Source organism: Gopherus evgoodei, unplaced genomic scaffold (genome assembly GCF_007399415.2).
Source record: "Gopherus evgoodei ecotype Sinaloan lineage unplaced genomic scaffold, rGopEvg1_v1.p scaffold_40_arrow_ctg1, whole genome shotgun sequence".
NCBI lineage: Eukaryota > Metazoa > Chordata > Testudines > Testudinidae > Gopherus > Gopherus evgoodei.
This window is the reverse complement of record NW_022060061.1, coordinates 2,394,811-2,415,003: the sequence shown is the minus strand read 5'-3', so window position 1 is coordinate 2,415,003 and position 20,193 is coordinate 2,394,811. Positions and strand designations below refer to the sequence as shown.

Below are 20,193 nucleotides of genomic sequence, written 5' to 3'. Positions count from 1 at the left end.
GGCTGCGGCTTGTCCCGTCGTGCCCCGCGGCCGGCGCTGGCTTTTCCCGGCACCCCCCGGGGCGCGGCGGCGGTCTCCGCGGACAAGATGGCGGCCCGAGGGGGACGCGCGGCGGCGGCGGCGGCTCCGCAGGGCCCGGGCGGCGTCAACATCTTCGCCAACGACGGCAGCTTCCTGGAGCTCTTCAAGCGCAAGATGGAGGCGGAGCAGCGGGGGCGGGAGGCGCCGGCCCAGGCCCAGGGGGGGCCGGAGGCAGCGGCCGCCGGGACGGTGGGGCCTGGGGAGGAGCCGGCGGCCCCGGGGGATTCCGGGACTGAGCAGCAGCGGCCGCCGGAGGGGAAGAAGAGGAGCGGGAGCGCGCTCAGCTTCGTAAGGACCCGGGGCCCCGCTCCCCGCCCCGCCGCGCTCCATAGTCTGTTATCCGCTGCCTGGGGCCCCTCCCGTCCCAGCTACCCCTGCCCCTCCCCCAGCCTCTACCTCCCCTCCCGTCCCAGCTACCTCCTCCCCCTCCACCCCCTGTTCCCACCCTAGCTACCCCCTCCCTGGTCTCCGCCCCCCCTCCCGTCCCAGCTACCCCCGCCCCCCCCCGTTCCCACCCTAGCTACCCCCTCCCTGGTCTCCGCCCCCCCTCCCGTCCCAGCTACCCCCGCCCCCCCCGTTCCCACCCTAGCTACCCCCTCTCTGGTCTCCGCCCCCCCTCCCGTCCCAGCTAGCCCCGCCCCTCCCCCAGCCTCTGCCTCCCCTCCCGTCCCAGCTACCTCCTCCCCCTCCACCCCCTGTTCCCGTCCCAGCTGCCCCCGCCACCTCGTTCCCACCCTAGCTACCCCCTCCCTGGTCTCCGTCCCCCCTCCCGTCCCAGCTACCTCCGCCCCCTCCCCAGCCTCTGTCTCCCCTCCTGTCCCAGCTACCTCCTCCCCCGCCCCCCCGTTCCCATGCCAGCTACCCCCTCCCTGGTCTCCGTCCCCCCTCCCATGCCCCACTACCTCCGCCCCCTCCCCCCTCTGTCTCCTCCATGCCCATCCCAGCTACTCCGCCCCCCCCGTTCCCATGCCAGCCACCTCCGTTCCCATCCTAGCTACCCCTCCCTGATCTCCGTCCCCCCTCCCATCCCAGCTACCCCGCCCCCTCCCCGCCCGTCCCAGCTACCCCCTCCACTCCCTGCTTCCACCCCAGCTACCCCCGCACCCCCCCCGCCTCTCCCATCCCATCTACTCCTCCCTGGTCTCAGCTCCACAGTCTCCATTCTCCACCCCCTGGGGCCTCTCCTATCCCATCTACCGCTGCACCCCTCCCCGGCCTCCGTGCCCCTCCCCCCCGCTGCTTCCCTCATGCTACTTCCTGGTCTCAGCACAATCTCTGCCCTTCCCCCCCCCAGTCTCCCACACTGTGCTCCCCTCCCCCTGGGGCCTTCCTCTTACCCTGCTCTCCACCTGCAATCCTCTTATCTTCCTCTTCCTCCAATGCCTCCCAATCCCATCCCCTCCTCTTCCTGACATCAGCACCCCCATCCTCCTGCCCCATGTTCCCTGGGGCCTCCCCCACCAACTCACCATTCTCTTCCCCCTACACCCCCTTTTATTCTTATAGTCCCCCCGGGACCTCAAGCCCCCAGTCCCACGCTGTCCCTGAGAGACCCTGACTCCCTTTGGCCTTTCTTTTCATTTTCCTCTCTTACCCACTGTGGGGCTTCGCACCTGTTCTCTTGCTTCCATCACTCTCTTCTCATTCCCAGGGCCTCCCCTGCTCTCTCCCCACCCCAGGCCTTTACCTTCTTTCTCCTCCAGGGCCTCACCCCCTTCCTTCTCCTTTATCAGCCCTGTGGACCTCAAACTTTCCCATCCCATTGGGCCTGTGCCCAAATCCCTGGCACCTCCTTTTACTGTATAATACCTCCCCCCTTCCCAGGACATCTGCCACATCACTGGAGCTTCCACTCTCCTTCCCTTTCTCTAGCACTTCTCTTCCCCTGGATATTTATCTACTCCTTGGACCACCAATCCTGCTAGCCTCCCTATCCTTATTCTTTGAGCCTGCAGCCTTCCCTCCCTTCTCCCTCTTTGTGGGGTGCTATTTCCCCCCCCCCGCTCCTGATCCCCTTGCTGTTTAGAACCCTCTGCATGTGAGGAAACCCATATTTCCCGTCCTCGTTGCCTTTCCATAACGGGGGTCTCCTTCCCCTTACTGGGTGTCCTTATTCCACCCCCACCAGAGGCAAGTCCCCCTTGCTGAAGGCAACTCCTCCATCCCACATGAAAAGTCTTTCCTCCTCTCCCTGTCCCTATCAGTGGCATTTCGTCCTCCCTCCAATGCCTGGTGGTAGGTGCCCCAAACATGATTGGTCTCTGGGATGTCTCTTGGAGAAGCTGTGGCTGCATCGCACAGAGGTTATCCTTTTCCATCCCCCACACGCTTTGTGGATTAGTTTCAACTACCTCTACCTCAATATAACGCTGTCCTCGGGAGCTAAAAAATCTTACCGTGTTATAGGTGAAAGCGCATTATATCAAATTTGCTTTGATCTGCCGAGTGCACAGGCCCAGCACTGCTTTACCACATTGTATCTGAATTTGTGTTATATCGGGGTAGACATGTAGTTAGTTGTGTGCATGTGCCAGGACCAGAGGGGAAAATGTTCATTGCTGGAGTCCTCAAAAAGTTCCTTCTGTAGAACTTAATTGGCCAGTCCTGGGCTCAAGCTGATCTGGTGTGTGCTCTGAGTGCCCATTAAGGAATGAAGTCATTACTAGAGCTTGTACTTCATCAAGGCTGCCCCCTTATCAGGTGGCTAATAAATCCTTGGCGTTTATGTAATGCTTCAGAACATTGCAGTGCTAAGTAGCTAATTCTGAGCACTCCTTAGAGGTAAGTATTATCCCTGATTTTGAGCTAGGGAAAGAGAAGAGAGACTGCAAGCTGAGGAAAGCCGCCTCAGGCGAGTAGCAAAGCTGGATTAGAACATGGTAGGCATGACTCCCAGTGCAGAGTTGCAGCCCCCTGCTCTTGCTTCACAGATTTGAGAGAATGAAGCAGTAAAGGGCCCACAAATGCTATGAGCTGTTGCTGATACTTGCGGTATTTATCAAATAGAGGCTCTGGACAAAGCTGCTTTCCAAGGAGAGTTTTTTAGGGCTACAGAAGAAATTTATTCCAGCAATGACATTTTCACTTCCTGGCATGTGAGTGGAATTACTTCTTAGGGCTTGTCTACATCACAAAGTTGCAGCGCTGGTGAGGGGGTTACAGCGCTGCAACTTAGGAGGTTTACACATCTGCAGGGCATCACCAGCGCTGCAACTCCCTGTTTGCAGCGCTGGCCGTACTCCCGTTTTGTCTCGGGTGTAGAGGATCCAGCGCTGGTGATCCAGCGCTGGTAATCAAGTGTAGACACTTACCAACGCTTTTCTTGACCTCTGTGGAATAAGCAGGTATTCCAGCATATCTGAGGAAGCCTCTGGTAATCAAGCTGGTCTCCTTCCCTGGTTTGCTCTCGCGTTCCCCGAACCCCGAGCAAGCAGGTCTCCTTCCCTGCGGTTTGCAGGGTGGTTCGGGGAACGCGAGAGCAAACCGTAGCGAAGCTGGTCTCCTTCCCCGGTTTGCTCTCGCGTTCCCCGAGCAAGCAGGTCTCCTTCCCTGCGGTTTGCAGGGGGGTTCGGGGAACGCGAGAGCAAACCGCGGCGAAGCTGGTCTCCTTCCTCGGTTTGCTCTTGCGTTCCCCGAGCAAGCAGGTCTCCTTCCCTGCGGTTTGCAGGGGGGTTCGGGGAACGCGAGAGCAAACCGCGGCGAAGCTGGTCTCCTTCCCCGGTTTGCTCTCGCGTTCCCCGAACCCCCCTTGAAGCCGCCCAACAGTGCTGCAGTATGGCCACATCTAACACCACTTGCAGCGCTGGTTGCTGTAAGTGTGGCCACTCTGCAGCGCTGGCCCTATACAGCTGTACTAATACAGCTGTAACAACCAGCGCTGCAAAATTTTAGATGTAGACATACCCTTAGAGACGTCTTGCTGATTAGTTTTTTTTAAACCCCTGGATCTTTGCATCTTAATTGACTACTCTTCAGAGTAACGTGTCAAAGGAAATCTCTTGCATCCCAGTTGTGCTTCCTTAACCATTATTAGTGCTGTTCCCCTGTTGTGCTTGGGAGCTCGTTAGCTGTAACTTCGGAAGAAAGCAAATCCCCCACCCTTCCATTACAATATCCAGGTCACTTATCAAACTCTGATCGGGCTAAATACAGCTTAGGCCCTGTCCCCACAAGAGTTTGAGCTATGCCAGCTACAGCAAAGGTCAGAAACAATTGTCGGGGGGCTGGATGGGGACAATAAACTGAGTGCGATAACATAATGCTACAGTTATCGGCTGTACAGGTGGTGATAGGTGTGGGTAAAAACTGCTGTTGTGTTTGCAAATGTTAAACAGGTGCAGAGCTTCAACTGCTTTGGGCTTCAGGGTTCAGAATTGGCCTCCACAGCTATTAATACCCCCTTCCTTCCTGCAGTGCTGGTCACTCACAGTGCCGTTTGAAACCCCTAGTAGAGTACATTGACTAGTCAGGAAGGCTAAGATTTTTCTGTCAGAAATTTTTAGAAAAAGTCACGGGCAATAAAGAAAAATTCACGGAAGCCGTGACTCATGACTTCTACCAAAAATACCCGTGACAAAATGGGGTGCTCAGCTGCATGGTCCTGCCCACAGCGGTTAGGAAGCTGTGGGGGGACCCTGCAGCTCCCGACCACCATAGCCTGCAGTCACGGAGGTCGCTGGAAGTCACAGTTTCTGTGACTTCCACGACCTTTGAAAAAATCGTAGCCTTAATAATCAGTAGCATTGCTGGCCATCCAGGTGCCTGCTTAGTGCACAGGATAGGCCTCAATTCACTAAGATACTAACATTATTCTCTAATGAGGCTATTAATAGGCAAAAAGGTTATTCATGTGCCTGTGTACCTTGCTGAATCGGGCCCTAGCCGAGGTAAAGCTGCCTGCTCTGTGGCATTCAGGACAGGCTTTGGTGCTATGTTTTTCTTTTCCCTTCATGTTGAACGCCACCTTACTGTAGGGCACTTAGCGAGAGCTGTTTAACTGCCTTATAGAATATAGCCATCCCATGGGATGAATTTTGCACGTTTACTGGTACTAAACCCTGTTCTTGGATTTCATGTGCAGGCCAGCAAGTGTCTGAACATAGTACAGTAGATCTCTGAAAACTAGACCTGAATGATGATAGAGGCCCAAATCTTATCTCCCTTGTGTGGTGCTAACAAGACTTTTATTCATAGAAAAACGGTCTGCAGTTTGTGTGTCAGGTAGCACTGAGAAGCAAAAACCCATTTTCCCTCTGCCTGCTCTAGCTCAGGATCAACAGGGATTTTAGAGAATGAAAATCCAAGTGCGAAGGCCAGGGAGGAGGGTTTCCTGCCTTTTACTTCGTTGTGTATTAATTGGCTATGAAGCACCAATCACACACACTGTGCTCTAGAGCCCTGCCTCCATGCTGTCACAGTCCTAGCACGTGTTGGGCCTGGTAGTGAGGGAGATGGGCTGTCACCCAAGGCTTGCGGTACTATTGCAGCTGGGCTGAAACAGGCAGCTGGGATCTCCTTTTTTGGGGTAGGAGGAAGCAGGGATTTCATGGCATCTTGCCTTGCTTGAAAGTCCTTTTGAATAGTCAGATTCAGACTTTGGTGAGCAGAAGCAGGGTTTCCCCAAGGCTGTGGTTGGGAGTCCCAGCAACCTGATTGACTGGATGTTGGCCATGAAGGAATGACTGACTCTTGGAGAGAATTATTCTTATGCAAAATGTTTGTCTTCCCTTGATTCCTACTTAGCTAATTACTGAATGCACATAATCTCGACTTACATCATTGCATAAAAATAATACCCCACTCGCTTTATAAACTCTCTGCAGAGATCTCCAGAGTGCTCAGAGCACTTCCTCAGGTCTATGAAAAAGCCACGTTGCTGCTGCACATGGGCAGCAGTTTAACAGCAGATAGGCGTAGAGAGCTTCGTGCGCTAGGCTGTGCAATGCTCCATGTCCCCGACTGAGACTTGCCGATGTCTGTAGGTGAAACCACCTAAGGCTTATTTGAGGTGGTGGAAGGGGGATGTGTGAGGCTCGAAAAATGCAAGTTTCCTTGAGGGACAGCCCTGCTGTAATGGCTTATATTGGGATGGGAGAGCACTCTGGGTTAGGACTCTGATTCCCTTGGCCTCTGCTTGCGTTTGGAGTAAACCAAACTGTGTGGCGGTAGCCAGCTGTTGGAAGTGCGTTTGTCTTCTCCTAGCATCTGTGGCTGTGTTGGGGAGCGCAGGCTGCAGGTAACGCTTGGCAGCTTTATTCTGAAGAACAGGCGTGACGCGTTAAGATGATCTAATTGAAGGACTCCCTATTCCATTATATAGTGGGCAACATTACCCTTGCAGCTGCCAGGGCTCGTATAACGGTTGCAGTCTTCTGTCCCTTCACCCAGGTGGGCAAGCGGAGAGGTGGCAACAAACTAGCCCTGAAGACAGGAGTGGTAGCAAAGAAGCAAAAGATGGAGGAGGAGGTAAGTGGCAGTGTTGCCTAGTGGATAGCCACTTCCAACGTGGCAGTTCCAGGCTGTTTCCCTGTGCAGACAAGCCCCCAGTTAGAAGAGCCTCTGAGCTGCTCCAAGCTACATTGTTTCCTGTGGCCCTGGGAAGCAGAGAGTATCTGCAGTGCTACCTTGCCATAATCCCATCCCACCCCTGGGCTGAGGGCAGGGTGGGTCATTGTAGAGCCCTTGTGGTGATTGTACACCAATGTCCTATGCAGCAGGAGACTTGCAGGGAGTCACTTGTGTGCCCTTTAAGTCATCAGTGGTGAACGGGGCTTCAGTATAACAGTTTCAAGATGTGTGGGATTAGAACAGAAGTTTGCATGCCAAGTCTGCTGGGTTCTATTCCTGGCACGAGAAGGGGGCTCTGGTGCTTAGAGCAGAGGTGGGGCAGGGAATCAGGGTTCTTCGGGTCTGTCCTCCCCTCTGGGAGGGGTGAGTGGGGCCTAGCGATCAGAGTTGGGAGTCAAGATTCCTGGGTTCTAGTCCTGCCACTGGCTTGCTGTGGCCTTGGGCAAAAGTCGTCCTGTCCGTGTCCCTGTTTGGGATAACAGGCTACTTTATCTGGCAAGGATGTTGGCAGGTAGCGAATTAGTACAAAGTGCTTTGAAAACAAAATCCACTCAGCCCGTGTGTCTCGATTACAGCCTTTGAAGTGCCCCTCCTCCCCTCCCCCCTTCTCTCTCTCTGCAGGTTTTGACAAGTAAAGGAGATGCCTGGGCCAAATACATGGCAGAAGTGAAAAAATACAAAGCCCACCAGTGTAGCGATGACGACAAAACGAGACCCCTTGTTAAATAGCCCTTCTCTCTGCTGACTGCCACGAGGACGCTCTGTTGTACATACTTATTTAAAACAGCGAAGGAGGGTAGCTAGGCACTGCGAACTTAACACAGCTGTTTCTAGCGTTGGCTCCAATGGATGGTTCCCACAGACGTTTTTTATATACCCAGGCACACCGAGACTTTCTTTAGTCTGTCGTTTACTTAGTTTTGGTTTTGTTGGTTCCTGCTGGGAAGTACGGACTCTGAATTAGTTGTAGCTTTTATTTTTTTAAAAGAATCCAAAGTAGTGGAATCCCGACAATGTTGTGTATTTCTGTAGCTGTCAAAACAAAATCTAATCACCAGCTCTCGCGTGTGAGATACAACTCACTTCCACTCCGGACACAACCAAGAACCTGTCCCACCAGCCCTGCTCTTCCCTCTCACCCTCAGGACTCCAGCCGTCTCAGCAAGTTGAGCTTCATACTAGCTAACTTCTTTGAGTAGAAATTGTAGGCGGTAGATGGTGGGCGTCAAACTCCATTATTAAAGGTAAATGTGGATGCCGCACTTGCATTTACTCATTAAAGACTTTGGATATTTTTAAGCTGCTCCTGCCTTGTTGGGTGTCTTTGATGCCAGTGCTACATTCCCTGCAGCCTTGGAGGGTTCCCAGTTGGTTCCTCACAATACCTTTGCTCTGTTACCCATCTCAGCGTTTCCAGGACCAATCAAGGGTTACTGGGTCACCGTCTCATGGTGGTTTCCATGTATCTATTCTGCGATGCTGGTTTTTCTCCCCAGTTCATTCACACAACTTCCAGCTGTTTCAGGCAGCCCGATCGCTGCCTGCCTAACAAAGTCCTGCGACTGCATCCCCATAGTTGCTACGTGTGTAATGGGAGTTCTGAGAAACACCCCTATCTGAAAGGGAGGCCTCTGGTCACTCCTGTAAGCTTAGCACGTTGAAACTTGGCACCAGCAGGTGGTCTAATGATGTGCCTAGGGGGGGAGACAGATGAAGCATTAAAAACTTGCTACTGAAGACTCAAATCAACTGTGGTAAGGCCTGGGCCACGTCCTCCTGGTGGGGCTTGCGCTAAATCAGAGTGGCTGAGACGTGAGCCATAGGGCTGGCGGGAAGTCAAACCCCTGGCTTGCTGCAGCTGTGAGCAAGTCATTTCAACTTGACCTTTTTCCCTACTCACGAGATACTTAACTTCAAAGTTGGGAGCAGCAGGAGCATTTCTACAGTGCTGTGAAGTCTTAAACTCCAGCGGTTGGCAGTGGTGAAGGCTGCAGATGTTGCTAGCGAGATCTGCCAGGTGGAGGCCATCTCAAACTAAATGCCCACCTGTAATTAAGTGATGGCTTAATGGCAAGGCCTGTAGCTTGTAACCCACTGCTTTAGCCTGAGGGCCTCGGCTCTGGGCTTTTATTTCCCCCAACAAGTGGGGGATCAAGCTGGGTTTAAATCTCAGGCCCATTGTGCCACTTTCAATCACTTGCCTTCAGTTGGCTCGTCCCACCTGTTCAATCAGCACCGGGAGATGTTCTGACCTAGCAGCAGCTTTGAGGTAGAGCGGTGCAGCTGCCAGTTAATCCTGGAATATTTTAGGAGCCAGATTTTCCCCATGGATGGCCCTTGCCGTGAGGAGCTGGGGAAAGAGTGTGGTTTTCTGTATCTTCTCTACCAGTCAGGGTGGGAGGGGGAAGCTGGATCCCCTAAGCAGTAGAGATGAGTGACATGAATCTCCTGTGGTTTAGAGCGGGTATCATAGCCGATGTAAGACTTCAGGTAGACAGCTGGGCCTTGGAGCTGCTGTGACCTGTCCACCTGATTCATCCCTCTTTGTATCACTCTTACGGGCCAAGCTCAGAATCACTGACAATTTTTTCTTAAGATTGGCTTTTTTAAATAAACTCCTGTTGTATGTACTGCTGAGCTGGTAGGTCTGTTTCACAGGAAGTGTTGCTTTGTTTTCTGTCTCTGCTTCCGCTTTTGCCTGTGTAATTACTTAGCTGTCCGCTGCCGATAAAGCCATTAACAGGTACAGCCCCTGTAAAGGGAGCACAGTGAGCTGTTGCTGGAGAAAGAGGGTGGTACCTATCTCCTGGAGGATGGGGGGCTGAAGTAAGGGCTCTGAGCTCATTGGGTAGAAGTAACTGGGGGTTATGTCTACATGGCACCATTAACCTGGAACCCTCCCAAACCCCATTTTTGTCCCATAGGAGTGTGAGAGGGTGTTTTAAGGCCAGGCTAGCAAACCTGGCTGGGGAGGTGGATTAGAACCCTGTGAGGATGCAGGCTGAAGTATCAGGTGCTGCTTGTCCTCCAATGCTCTTGCCCCAATTTTCTGCCCTGAAGGGAATTTCTCCCATAATTGACTGGGAAGGAATCCCAGAGAACACAGGGCTATGTCCCCAGGCAAGTGCAGAAACCGTGAGGATGTGGTTCAGTGCTGGGAGGACACAGCCAGGCACCGCTCGCCCAGGCTAACAGCAGTGTAGACATGTAGCCTCGAGACCTCAACCAAGACAAAGGGCCCTGTTGTACATGGTGAGAGTCAGTCCTGGCCCTGAAGAACTTACAGCTGACAACCGCAGTGGGGGCTGGGAAAGGACTTGTCTGAGGTCACAGAATGGCACTAGCAGAGCTAAGATTTGAACTTGTTCCTGACGACTAGTCTTGTGCTCTAGCGTCTGCCCTGAAAGGAGTAGGGGTGGGAAAAGGAGCTAAATATGGAGAGTTTGACTCAAGAGGGGAGTCAGTGTAAATTCACTCTCCTTTACCTTCTCTAGGGAAGTGTAAATCTGTATTGTCCCAGGAACAGCGAGTGCTGGTCCATGCTCCAGCACACTAAGGATCAGCAAGTGCTAGAGGAATAAAATTAACCAGGCCAGGGAGGGCCCAGTCCCGAACCACCCTCCCAGCTAATGTGGTGGAAGTTAAATACAGCAGGAGGTGGTAGCCCCCGGCTGCTGCAACCAGTTGTGATGGTGGGTAGCAGTTTTAGGTGAAGAGACCATGGATCCAGATTAAATCTCCCACAAGCACTCTCACAGAACTAAGTGATTGGGCAACAAAATGGCAAATGAAATTTAATGTGGATAAATGTAAAGTAATGCACATTGGAAAAAATAACCCCAACTATACATACAATATGATGGGGGCTAATTTAGCTACAATGTGTCAGGAAAAAGATCTTGGAGTCATCATGGATAGTTCTCTGAAGATGTCCACACAGTGTGCAGAGGCAGTCAAAAAAAGCAAACAGGATCTTAGGAATCATTAGAAAGGGGATAGAGTATAAGACTGAGAATATATTATTGCCCTTATATAAATCCATGGTACACCCACACCTCAAATACAGTGTATAGATGTGGTCTCATCTCAAAAAAGATATACTGGCACTAGAAAAGGTTCAGAAAAGGGCAACCAAAATGATTAGGGGTTTGGAGAGGGTCCCATATGAGGAGAGATTAAAGAGGCTAGGCCTCTTCAGCTTGGAAAAGAGGAGACTAGGGGGATATGATAGAGGTCTATAAAATCATGAGTGATGTGGAGAAAGTGGATAAGGAAAAGTTATTTACTTATTCCCATAATACAAGAACTAGGGGTCACCAAATGAAATTAATAGGCAGCAGGTTTAAAACAAATAAAAGGAAGTTCTTCTTCACATAGCACACAGTCAACGTGTGGAACTCCTTACCTGTGAAGGCTAGGACTATAACAGGCTTTAAAAGTGAACTGGATAAATTCATGGAGGTTACGTTCATTAACGGCTATTAGCCAGGCTGGGTAAGGAATGGTGTCCCTAGCCTCTGTCTGTCAGAGGGTGGAGATGGATGACAGGAGAGAGATCACTTGATCATTACCCTCTGGGACACCTGGCATTGGTCAATGATGTTAGACAGAATACTGGGTAGATGGACCTTTGGTCTGACCCGGTACAGCCATTATGTTCTTATAAGCACGTCTGATTTCAGCAGCCAGCACTGCCCTTCTCTCTGTGATGTGGCCTGGTCTATCTGGAGCAGTTTAGACCCATGCTTCTGACTGATTTCCAGGTGCATGAAGGACTTTACTGTCCCCCAGCAAACCATTACAGTGGTTGTATCTGCTCCTGTATGGGGCAGGAGGTGATGCAAGTGGTCATGACAGAGGGCTACCGGAGTATTAAATGTGGTCTAGTGCTGCATCTTGTCAGGGTTGTGTGGTTCCTCACCTGGCCCTAGGGCTGACATGTCCCTCCTTCAGAGGTGTGTGCTGTGAGCAGGCCTCGGTAAGATACTCTGCAATCAAAGCCGTGAGGCTGAACGGTACGAGAGGCTTAACCCCTAGAAAGCCACATGGCCCAGCACTCATAGGCAATCTATTTTATTGTTCATTTCCAATGCAATGTACATCAGTCTTAACTTTCAAGCACTAAATCCTTGTTAAGGACAATACGTAACTGGAAAAGCCCTTTCACGCTTCTGGCCTGGGAGCCACTAACAGAGCACAGGGCAGCCCGTCCTACTGGCAACTCACTAAAAATTGTGCTAACCCCTGGTGGGCCGGGCCGATTCCTGCACTACGAGCAGCATCTGACAGCTGGCAAACGAGCTGGCTTTGCTAGGGTGGGTTTAAGTCTCAAGGCAACAAGAGAAGCTCCTGGTGCTCCCATCATGCGAAAGAAAACTTCCTATTTCGTGGGGCAAACTTGGCCTCTGTTTCCAATTTTCTACTCTCGTAGTTTTGATTAGTCTTCATTGCCTTGTGAGCCAGCTAAGGCGGCAAATCTGCAGGTTGTAGAGTGTAATGACTGATATTAAAGTTGCAACCTCAAAGGGAACAAATGAACTGCTGCCCTGCCTTCAAAAAGGAGAAAATTCATCAAAAGCAACTGCCCTTTACCTGGCAGACGCTTAAAATAGCACTAGGGAAGAAATCTGCATTCGGTTATTTAAAGCCATTCAGTTGTGACACAATAAAAACCACCTTGTGCCAAGCCGATTTGGCTTAATAGAAATAATTTATTTTTGGGACTATAAAACCTTCTGGGGGTGGGAGTAATTCCTCCAGGAAATAGCTTTGTTCAGGCAGATGTGCCAGCTGGAATATTAAAACATTGTCTGATTGGTGAGAATAATCTCTAAAGCAGGAGAGAGAAAATGAGCAGGGTTTGGTTTTATTCCTCCTCAAACCCAAGACTGACACTAAGGTTAGCGCCTTTACGGGGTGCCATTCGTGATGCTAGAATCAGTCCTGCTGTAATGTTGCTATTTAACGTCACCCACTAATGTTGCTTCTAGGCACCCCTGTTTGAGTAACAGCGGGTGGGGAGCCACTGGGGGACTTACTTTCATCATTCCAGGCCATTTGGGGTGGGCGGTTTGGTTTCAGTCAGCCGAGGGGTTAAGCACAGCTGCCGCCACCCAGGGGAAGGAAAAAACAGGTGCTAAAGGAGCTGAGTTGTGACTATTTAAAGCAGAGATGAACAAAAAAAAAAATCCCTAACCAAGCTAGATGTCGAGCAGTGCAAGCCTGCAGCTCTTGCCAGCACCTCTACGATCTTGCACCTTCTGTTTGTAATGGAGGGGATCAGCACCTGTTTTTATTTAACCTCATCCATTTCTCTCACTTCTGCATTATGCTAATATCGTCACACGAAGGGGCTGCAGCCTAACAGCACCTTCCGCCTGTCCCCATCACAGCCAGGCCATGCTCGCTGAGGAGCTACTCGGAGCGGCTGCATGGCATGGGCAGGTGCTGCTTTCTGGGAGGGCCCAGGAAGGGAACTTTCCATACCTCAGCCTGGCACGCTAATACAGAGACTGCAAGAGGCAGCTTTTAACTGACATTCGTCGGAGCGACGTTCTAACGGCTCTGGACGATCCGCAAGGCAGCAGAGCTGGCGTTCCTTGCCGGAGTCTTTGGTGTAACCCGTGAGTGTGCAAAGCGAAAAGCCCCCAGTCCTCCCAGCTCGACCAACCTCTCCGCACCACCAGCCTCGAAGCATTAGCGTGGGCCATGACGACGACGCTTGGCCTCAATTCGTCTCATAGGAGGCCAGCAGAGCAGCGTCCACTGGCTCCAGGCAGGAGGGACAGGTGAAGGAGCGCATCAGCCAGTCGTCGATGCAGTCCACGTGGTAGATATGCAGGCAGGGCAGGAACCGGATGGGGTCTCCGTACACGAAATCCAGCATGCAGATGACACACCTATGGCCAGAGAGCGGGGAAGTGCTGTTAGCTCGCCGTCTGCAGGGGAGATCCCTGGCCCCACTGTCTCCATCCCTGCCCTGGGGGCTTTACCCCCCTGTGTTTAAGGGACTGTTAAGCTGGAGCAGCCTTGGGGCTGTTCTACTTCATGCTCTGCTTCCCACAAGCCCTGGGAAGAGAGAAAAGCCCCTTTCTTCTGCCAGAGCAGTATACAGAGCAGAGGTGGGCAAACTACAGCCCACGGGCTGGCCATCCTGGCCGGGGAGGCTAGCCCCCGGCCCCTGCACTGCTGTCCCCCATCCCTCACTGCCAGCGCTCTGGCCTGCCGCTCCTGCCAGGCACTGTGGTGGCATGGCTGGCTCTGGCAAGGTAAGGGAGTGGGGAGTGGGTGGGTCCCAGGGGGCAGTCACGAAGCCGGGGGGCCATGGTTCACGGGGGCGAGCAGTCAGTGGACAGGGAACCAGGGGGGTTGGATAGGTGCAGGAGTTCCAGGAGGCCTGTTGGGGCAGGGGTGTGGATAGGGGCTGGGGCAGTCAGGGAGCAGGGGAGTTGGATAGGGTGTGGAGTTCCCAGGGGGCAGTTAGGGGTCAAAAAGCAGGAGGGTTTGGATGGGTTGGGGGTTCTGAGGGGGGCAGTCGGGGGTGGGATGTGGGAGGGGTGGATAGAGGGCAGGGGCCAGGAGGCACGGCCTTCCCTACCCGGCCCTCCATACAATTTTGAAACCCTGATGTGGCCCTCGGGCCAAAAAGTTTACCCACCCCGATACAGAGACTCCCAGCATGCCCCTGGGCATGCTCCGAGGGAGGAGTCTTGACCCAGTGCACACAGCTGAGTACAATCAAATGCCTCTGGACTTGATGCCAGGCACTGCAAGGCTCCATCAAACCAGTATTCTACCTCCCACCGTGCCCCAGACCAGCTGCTTCCAAGGAAGGTGGCAGCGACCCCCCACCCCTTCCCCCTGCCATCTGAGCAGGGTGAACCCAGCTGAACACAGCATTCACGGTGTTGGTGAACTGATAGGACAGCAAAGTGATTTCCATTTCCATTTTCACACACCTGTAAGTTTAATACACTGGCTTTCTGACTGGGCAGTTTTCCACTTTGATTTCCTGACCCATATGGGAAAACTCCTCAAGCATTTGAAATCTAGGCATCTGTCACCTAATCAATTCCCCACCCGCGCGCCGGAGCCCCTGGCATAACAGCAGCTGGATCTCTCGCCTGTTCTTTGCCTGGAGCAGAGTTCAGTCTCCTGACGACGGAAATGCTTTAATGGCCTGTAACATACAGGAGCTGAGACTAGAGCAGAGGTCCCCAACGCAGTGCCCGCAGGCACCATGGCGCCCGATGGGGCGCCTAAGTGCACCCGTGTACTGGCCGGCGGATGAGCATCCACCGAAATGCCACCGACAAGCTGCGTCATCCAGAGACGTCACCGCTGAAAATCGGCGGCACGTCGGCGGCAACGCCTATTGACGCTGCTTGTCGGCGGCATTTCAGTGGATGCTCGTCCACCGCCACGGTCCTCCATGGCTCGTCGTCTGGCACCCGCCAGATGAAAAAGGTTGGGGACCACTGGACTAGGGGATCTAATGGTCCCTTCTGACCTTAAGCTCTATGAGGAACAACAGAGAGTAGAACCGTCGGCCTATTCGAAACAGAAGAAAACGGGTTACTTCCCACCTCTGCCTCCCAATGGGAGACTCTCTCAAATACCAGCTGAACTCTGCTGGTAACAAGCAGTAGCTCTCATGGAGGCTCAGATATGTTTGGTGAAGGGTTTGAAGATAAAGTGAAGCTGTTTGGAAGAAGTGGGATCAGCCCATCGGATAGAAAAATATTTGCAGAGGGCAAATTGCGTGCTGGCTACTCTAGCAAAGAGGTACAAGGACCAAGTCCTTGTCTTCCAAGACTTTCCATTCTAGGCAGCCGTTATCCAGCCTCGTGTAATACCATGGGCTAGGAGCTAGTCAGTTTTTTTCCCTCAAGGAGTGAGTGGATTTTCTGCCAAGCCTGGAAAGTTTCCATAACAATTTTGGAGTTACCGCAAACCTAGGAAGTAAATTCTACGGGCTGTTTAGACATGCATTGGGGCGGACTGTTCAGCTTTATGGCGACTGCCGTCAACCCTCACAGCTCAGCCCAGGGCTAAGAGAAGAAACGAAAGGTGTCGGACGCAAAGGACTTACTCTTTCACTTTTTTTTCCGATGGTTCCGTGCCCGGATCGAATATCCCTTTGGGCAGGTGCTGTATCAGCCCAATCCGCTGGGCGATTCGGATCTGCTCTTCCTCCGTTAGCTGCGTGGCAAGTCGGGTCTGGCTCGGCGTGGGGTGATACACTGGGATCGGCTCATGTTCCTTCAAAATCAGAAGACAGAGCTCATTACTCTGGTAACAGGCACCCAGGGGCTGAACACCCCCTCTTCCTCCTGATTTTAATAGAAAACAAGCCTGTCAAGGATGGGCTAGGTAGACTCAACCCTATCTCAGCATGGGGGGGAGGGTTGCACTAGATGACCTCTTGAGGTTCCTTCCAGCCTGGCATTTCTATTATGCTATTTAAGGAGATAGTTTTGCAGTCTATCCAACTATTGAAGTGCCCTTATTTATACTGCAGTAGCAACTAGGAGCCTCAGTCCTGGATCAAGACCACAGTGTGCAAGGTGCTGTACATTGTTTAGGTGTTTTATGGTACCATCCAGTATCCCAGTCATGGATCAGGACCCCGGCACGCTAAGTGCTGTACAAACAGACCGAAATAAAAAAGACAGTCCTTGCCCCCAAAGTGCTTCCAATCCAAGTGTGAGAAGAGAAGAGAGATGGATATAAACAGACAGGGAAGCCCAAGGAAACCAGACTGGTCAGCATGACAGGCATGACACAGCAGCCGCCTCGCTGGTGTCAAGGTTTCGACAGGCATTGTGACAGAGGGGAGTTTTCAGAGTTGCCTCCCACCGCAGGGCTGTGGACAGTTCTTCATGGTGTTACTGAACTCAAGCACCCATGGGGAACACCAGCGTTGCTCCTGAGGAAATGCCAGGCCGGAGACCCGGCCCTTTCAGGCTGACCCACCCAGTCGGATGCCATGACCTGAGGGGCACAGTGTCAAGCCCTTCATCCAGAAAGGCACATGCTAATCACTCCCCCACATCCCCAGCGTGTAATACATGGCCCTCTCCCTACGACGACACAGGTCACCAACTAGGCTGTTCTGCGACTTCAGCGCAAGCTTTCAGTGGCACAGCTGGACCGAGACGGGAGAGAGTAAACCCCGCTCAAGGGGCGCTGGTAGCTATGGGGAGACGCAGACAGAGTGATGTGCACCTGAGCCCTTACGCAGGCAAAACTGAGGGAGGGTTTCCACACCACGGAGCGATAAAAGTTTTGCCAACATTAAGCGCTAGCGTAGACCCGGCCTTCGAGTTTACATGGCTCTGAGCATTGGGCAGATCTCTTCCCATCTAATTAAGTGTTTCTACAGCACCCAGGAAACAGCTGTGTCTTCAGGGTGGAGACACCAAGAGGGGAGAGGAATGTTTAGGGTGGAGCTAGACTGAAATTGAGCACAGCGTAGGCTGAGTATCAGGGTACAGTCTTCTGGAGGGAGACTGTGAGAAATCCCATTGCTTGGGGTGTTTCAGGCTAGGTCCAAAGGCCTGGGAATAGCCCAAGGGGCCAATCCCAAGCTGGACAAGCCAGGATTCTCTGGCTCTTCATTTGCAGGAGGTGCTGATAGGAGCGGGTTGGAAATGCAGCTTCTCTGGGAATGCCAGAGCCCTGTGTCCAAGGCCAGCGCCCGCCAAAGGGAAGAGAATAGGCCTGGAACCCAGGAGTTTCTGGGAGGATCCTGCTGGCTCCTGGTGCCCTGCCATGCACCCGTACAGGACTGGGAGTGCTGCTGGCTAGGTCAGGTAGGAGACACCCCCCACCTCCTCGTACCCTTCCCAAAGGAAGCCCGCACTGGGCCACCCCCACCCCCAGAATCTCTCCATGGACCACACCCCTTGCTGCTCCCCTCCCCCAAAAGCTCCCCCTGCCCCCCCATGTGGCTGCAACCCCCCAATACTCCCCACTCGTCACATCCCCAGCTGCAGGGAGAGCTTCACACATGGGCCACAGCACAGCCCCTCTCCCCACCCAGAATCCCCATGAGCAGTAGCCCCCTCCTCCCAGCTCACCCGCCCCAACTACTCACCTCTCCTGGGGGGAATGCCCCCATAAGCCTCGGTCCTGTCCCCCCAGCCAACTCCTAACTGCTCCCCACGGCTCCCCCCAGCCCAGGAGCCCCTCCTTCCCCTACAGGCCACCCCAAAGCTCCCCCCATACTCTCCCGGTATAGCCTCTCCCTTGGGCTCCCCCTCCATGGGCCGCTTCCCTGCCCCCCCCGGGGGCTATGACCCCCCCAGCCCACTCTTCCGCCCCCCCACGGGCCCCATAGGCCTCCAGACTCTCCCCCCCGGGGCCTATGACCCCCCCAACCCCCCCACGGGCCCCATAGGCCCCCAGACTCTCCCCCCCGGGGACCTATGGCCCCCCCCCATCCCCCCACGGGCCCCATAGGCCCCCAGACTCTCCCCCCCGGACCTATGACCCCCCCAGCCCTCCCACGGGCCCCATAGGCCCCCAGGCTCTCCCCCCCGGGGCCTATGACCCCCCCACGGGCCCCATAGGCCCCCAGACTCTCCCCCCCGGGGCCTATGACCCCCCCACGGGCCCCATAGGCCCCCAGACTCTCCCCCCCGGGGCCTATGACCCCCCCAGCCCCCCCACGGGCCCCATAGGCCCCCAGACTCTCCCCCCCGGGGACCTATGACCCCCCCAGCCCCCCCACGGGCCCCATAGGCCCCCAGGCTTCCCCGCACCGCCCCGTACCTGGTAGGGGGGCGGCGCCGGGGGGGGCGGCGGGTCCCCGGGCCCCAGGCTGGCCCCGTCCCCCGAGTCGTTGAGCAGCGAGAGGTCATCGGCCGCCTGCGAGGAGAGGCAGTTCCCCATCCCCGGCCGGACTCTGCCACCCCCGGCCCTCCGCTGGGGGGAGGGGCAGGGAGCGACGCCGTCTGCTCCCCCCGCCCCTCGCCGGGCAATGGTACCGCCCTCCGCCCCGGGGCACCACGGGAATTGGAGTCCCGGCGGCCTTGGCGGGGCTCCGCGCGTGCGCAGAGGGGGAGAGCGTGTGGGATTGGGAAAGGGGAGCAATCAGCGAGGAAGGGGAGGATAGTGGGAGGGGGTAGGAAAGAGGAGGGGCAGGTATGGAGTGAGGGGAGGGGGTAGAGCAGGGAGTGGCTGGGTCGGCGAAGGGGAAACAGGCTGTGAGGAAGGGGCTGGAGAAAGGGGAGAAGAAGGGAAGGAATGAGAGGGGGTATAAAGAAGGGGAGCCCCTCCCCATGCCCAAAAGGCTGACAGCATTTTGTTCCATTTGGGAATCGATTTGATTCACCTCACATGACTTTCATAGTTTGGGAACATACCTACCCTTTGACTAAATGTGCCACTTTCTCCTTCCTTGATCTTATCCAGTTGCCCCTCATTTGCTTCTTCAGGTGCATGAAGAAAGCCTGGAAGAGCTTTTCTTTTCCTCATCTTATATGATTGCAGATTCATCATCAAATGCTGGCATCGAACAGAGGGCAGAGTTAAGGTTGTCTGGTCGGGGGGTGACTGAGCAGGGCTGGTTTGCTAGGGGAGCAGAGTCCCTGGCAGGAGTGCCGGGCAAGAACAGTGGGGCAAGCCCCCATGCCCCAACTCCACTCCCCAGCAGGAGCACCAGGCGGATGGGCAGAGATGGGCATGCTGCTGCGCCTTGACCCCTTTTTCGCAGCAGGAGCCCAGAGGAGGGGTCCCTCTTGCTTTGGCTCTGGCCAGGGCCTCACAAAACCATAATCCACCTCTGGACTCAGGACACGTGGGTTCTATTCTGGCTCTGCCACTGACCTGCAATGTGACCTTGGGCAAGTCACATCCTTTCTCTGTGCCTCAATTTCTGCTCCCAGCCTGTGTGTCTTCCCTATTTTGAGTGTAAACTCTTTGAGGTGGGGATTGTCTTTGTTTTTCTATTTTCTTACACACATGCTTGTACTGTGCCCTTTGTGAACACATTTATCTCCGTTTAAAATGGATTGGAGTTTAGTTTGTGAAGGAAGCAATGTAAGCCACATTTCAACTGATTTAAAAACATCCATTACTGTATCAATTTAACCAAATTTAGTTTAAAAATTACACTTATAGTTAAACCAGTATGACTGCGTGTAGACCAGGCCTCAGGTATGTACAACATCTGACAGGTTAGATGCTACTGTACCCTAAATCCCATTCCCCTTCCAAAGCTGGTGCTAGAACCCAGGAGTCCTGGCTCCCTGTTCTAACTGCTAGATCCCACTCCTCACCCAGAGATAGAACCCAGGAGTACTGGCTCCCTGCCCCCTGCTCTAACCACTAGACCCCACTCAGAGCTGGGGATAGAACCCAGGAGTCCTGGCTCCCAGCCCCCTGCTCTAATCACTAGCCCCCACTCCCCTACCAAAGCTGGGGATAGAACCCAGGAGTCCTGGCCCCCTGCCCTAACCACTAGCCCCCACTCCCCTACCAGAGCCAGGGATAGAACCCAGGAGTCCTGGCCCCCGCCCTAACCACTAGCCCCCACTCCCC

The 20,193-nt window shown here is 54.0% G+C and overlaps 2 protein-coding genes across 2 annotated transcripts; one reads left to right on the top strand and one right to left on the bottom strand.

Moving 5' to 3' along the window:
• The first annotated feature begins 73 nt into the window (after positions 1 to 73).
• Positions 74 to 7,952, top strand: TRIR (telomerase RNA component interacting RNase). Its single transcript, XM_030545947.1, has 3 exons — positions 74 to 369; positions 6,469 to 6,546; positions 7,270 to 7,952. Exons 1-3 carry the CDS (start codon positions 88 to 90, stop codon positions 7,375 to 7,377), a joined length of 468 nt encoding a protein of 155 aa, XP_030401807.1. The 5' UTR covers positions 74 to 87; the 3' UTR covers positions 7,378 to 7,952.
• Positions 7,953 to 11,705: 3,753 nt separating this feature from the next.
• LOC115642448 (RING finger protein 11-like) lies at positions 11,706 to 18,613 on the bottom strand. The gene is made up of 3 exons (XM_030545948.1): positions 18,424 to 18,613; positions 15,740 to 15,909; positions 11,706 to 13,547 (listed from the first exon to the last, which is right to left on the bottom strand). Exons 1-3 carry the CDS (start codon positions 18,541 to 18,543, stop codon positions 13,376 to 13,378), a joined length of 462 nt encoding a protein of 153 aa, XP_030401808.1. The 5' UTR covers positions 18,544 to 18,613; the 3' UTR covers positions 11,706 to 13,375.
• Positions 18,614 to 20,193: the final 1,580 nt, after the last annotated feature.

Coding starts and splice junctions, on each gene's coding strand:
- LOC115642448 (XM_030545948.1), bottom strand. CDS start 18,543: ATGGGGAACTGCCTCTCCTCGCAGGCGGCCGATGACCTCTCGCTGCTC. Junction 15,910..18,423: donor CGGCGCCGCCCCCCTACCAG/GTACGGGGCGGT, acceptor CTGATTTTGAAG/GAACATGAGCCGATCCCAGT. Junction 13,548..15,739: donor TCGGAAAAAAAAGTGAAAGA/GTAAGTCCTTTG, acceptor CTCTGGCCATAG/GTGTGTCATCTGCATGCTGG.
- TRIR (XM_030545947.1), top strand. CDS start 88: ATGGCGGCCCGAGGGGGACGCGCGGCGGCGGCGGCGGCTCCGCAGGGC. Junction 370..6,468: donor GCGGGAGCGCGCTCAGCTTC/GTAAGGACCCGG, acceptor CCCTTCACCCAG/GTGGGCAAGCGGAGAGGTGG. Junction 6,547..7,269: donor AGCAAAAGATGGAGGAGGAG/GTAAGTGGCAGT, acceptor CTCTCTCTGCAG/GTTTTGACAAGTAAAGGAGA.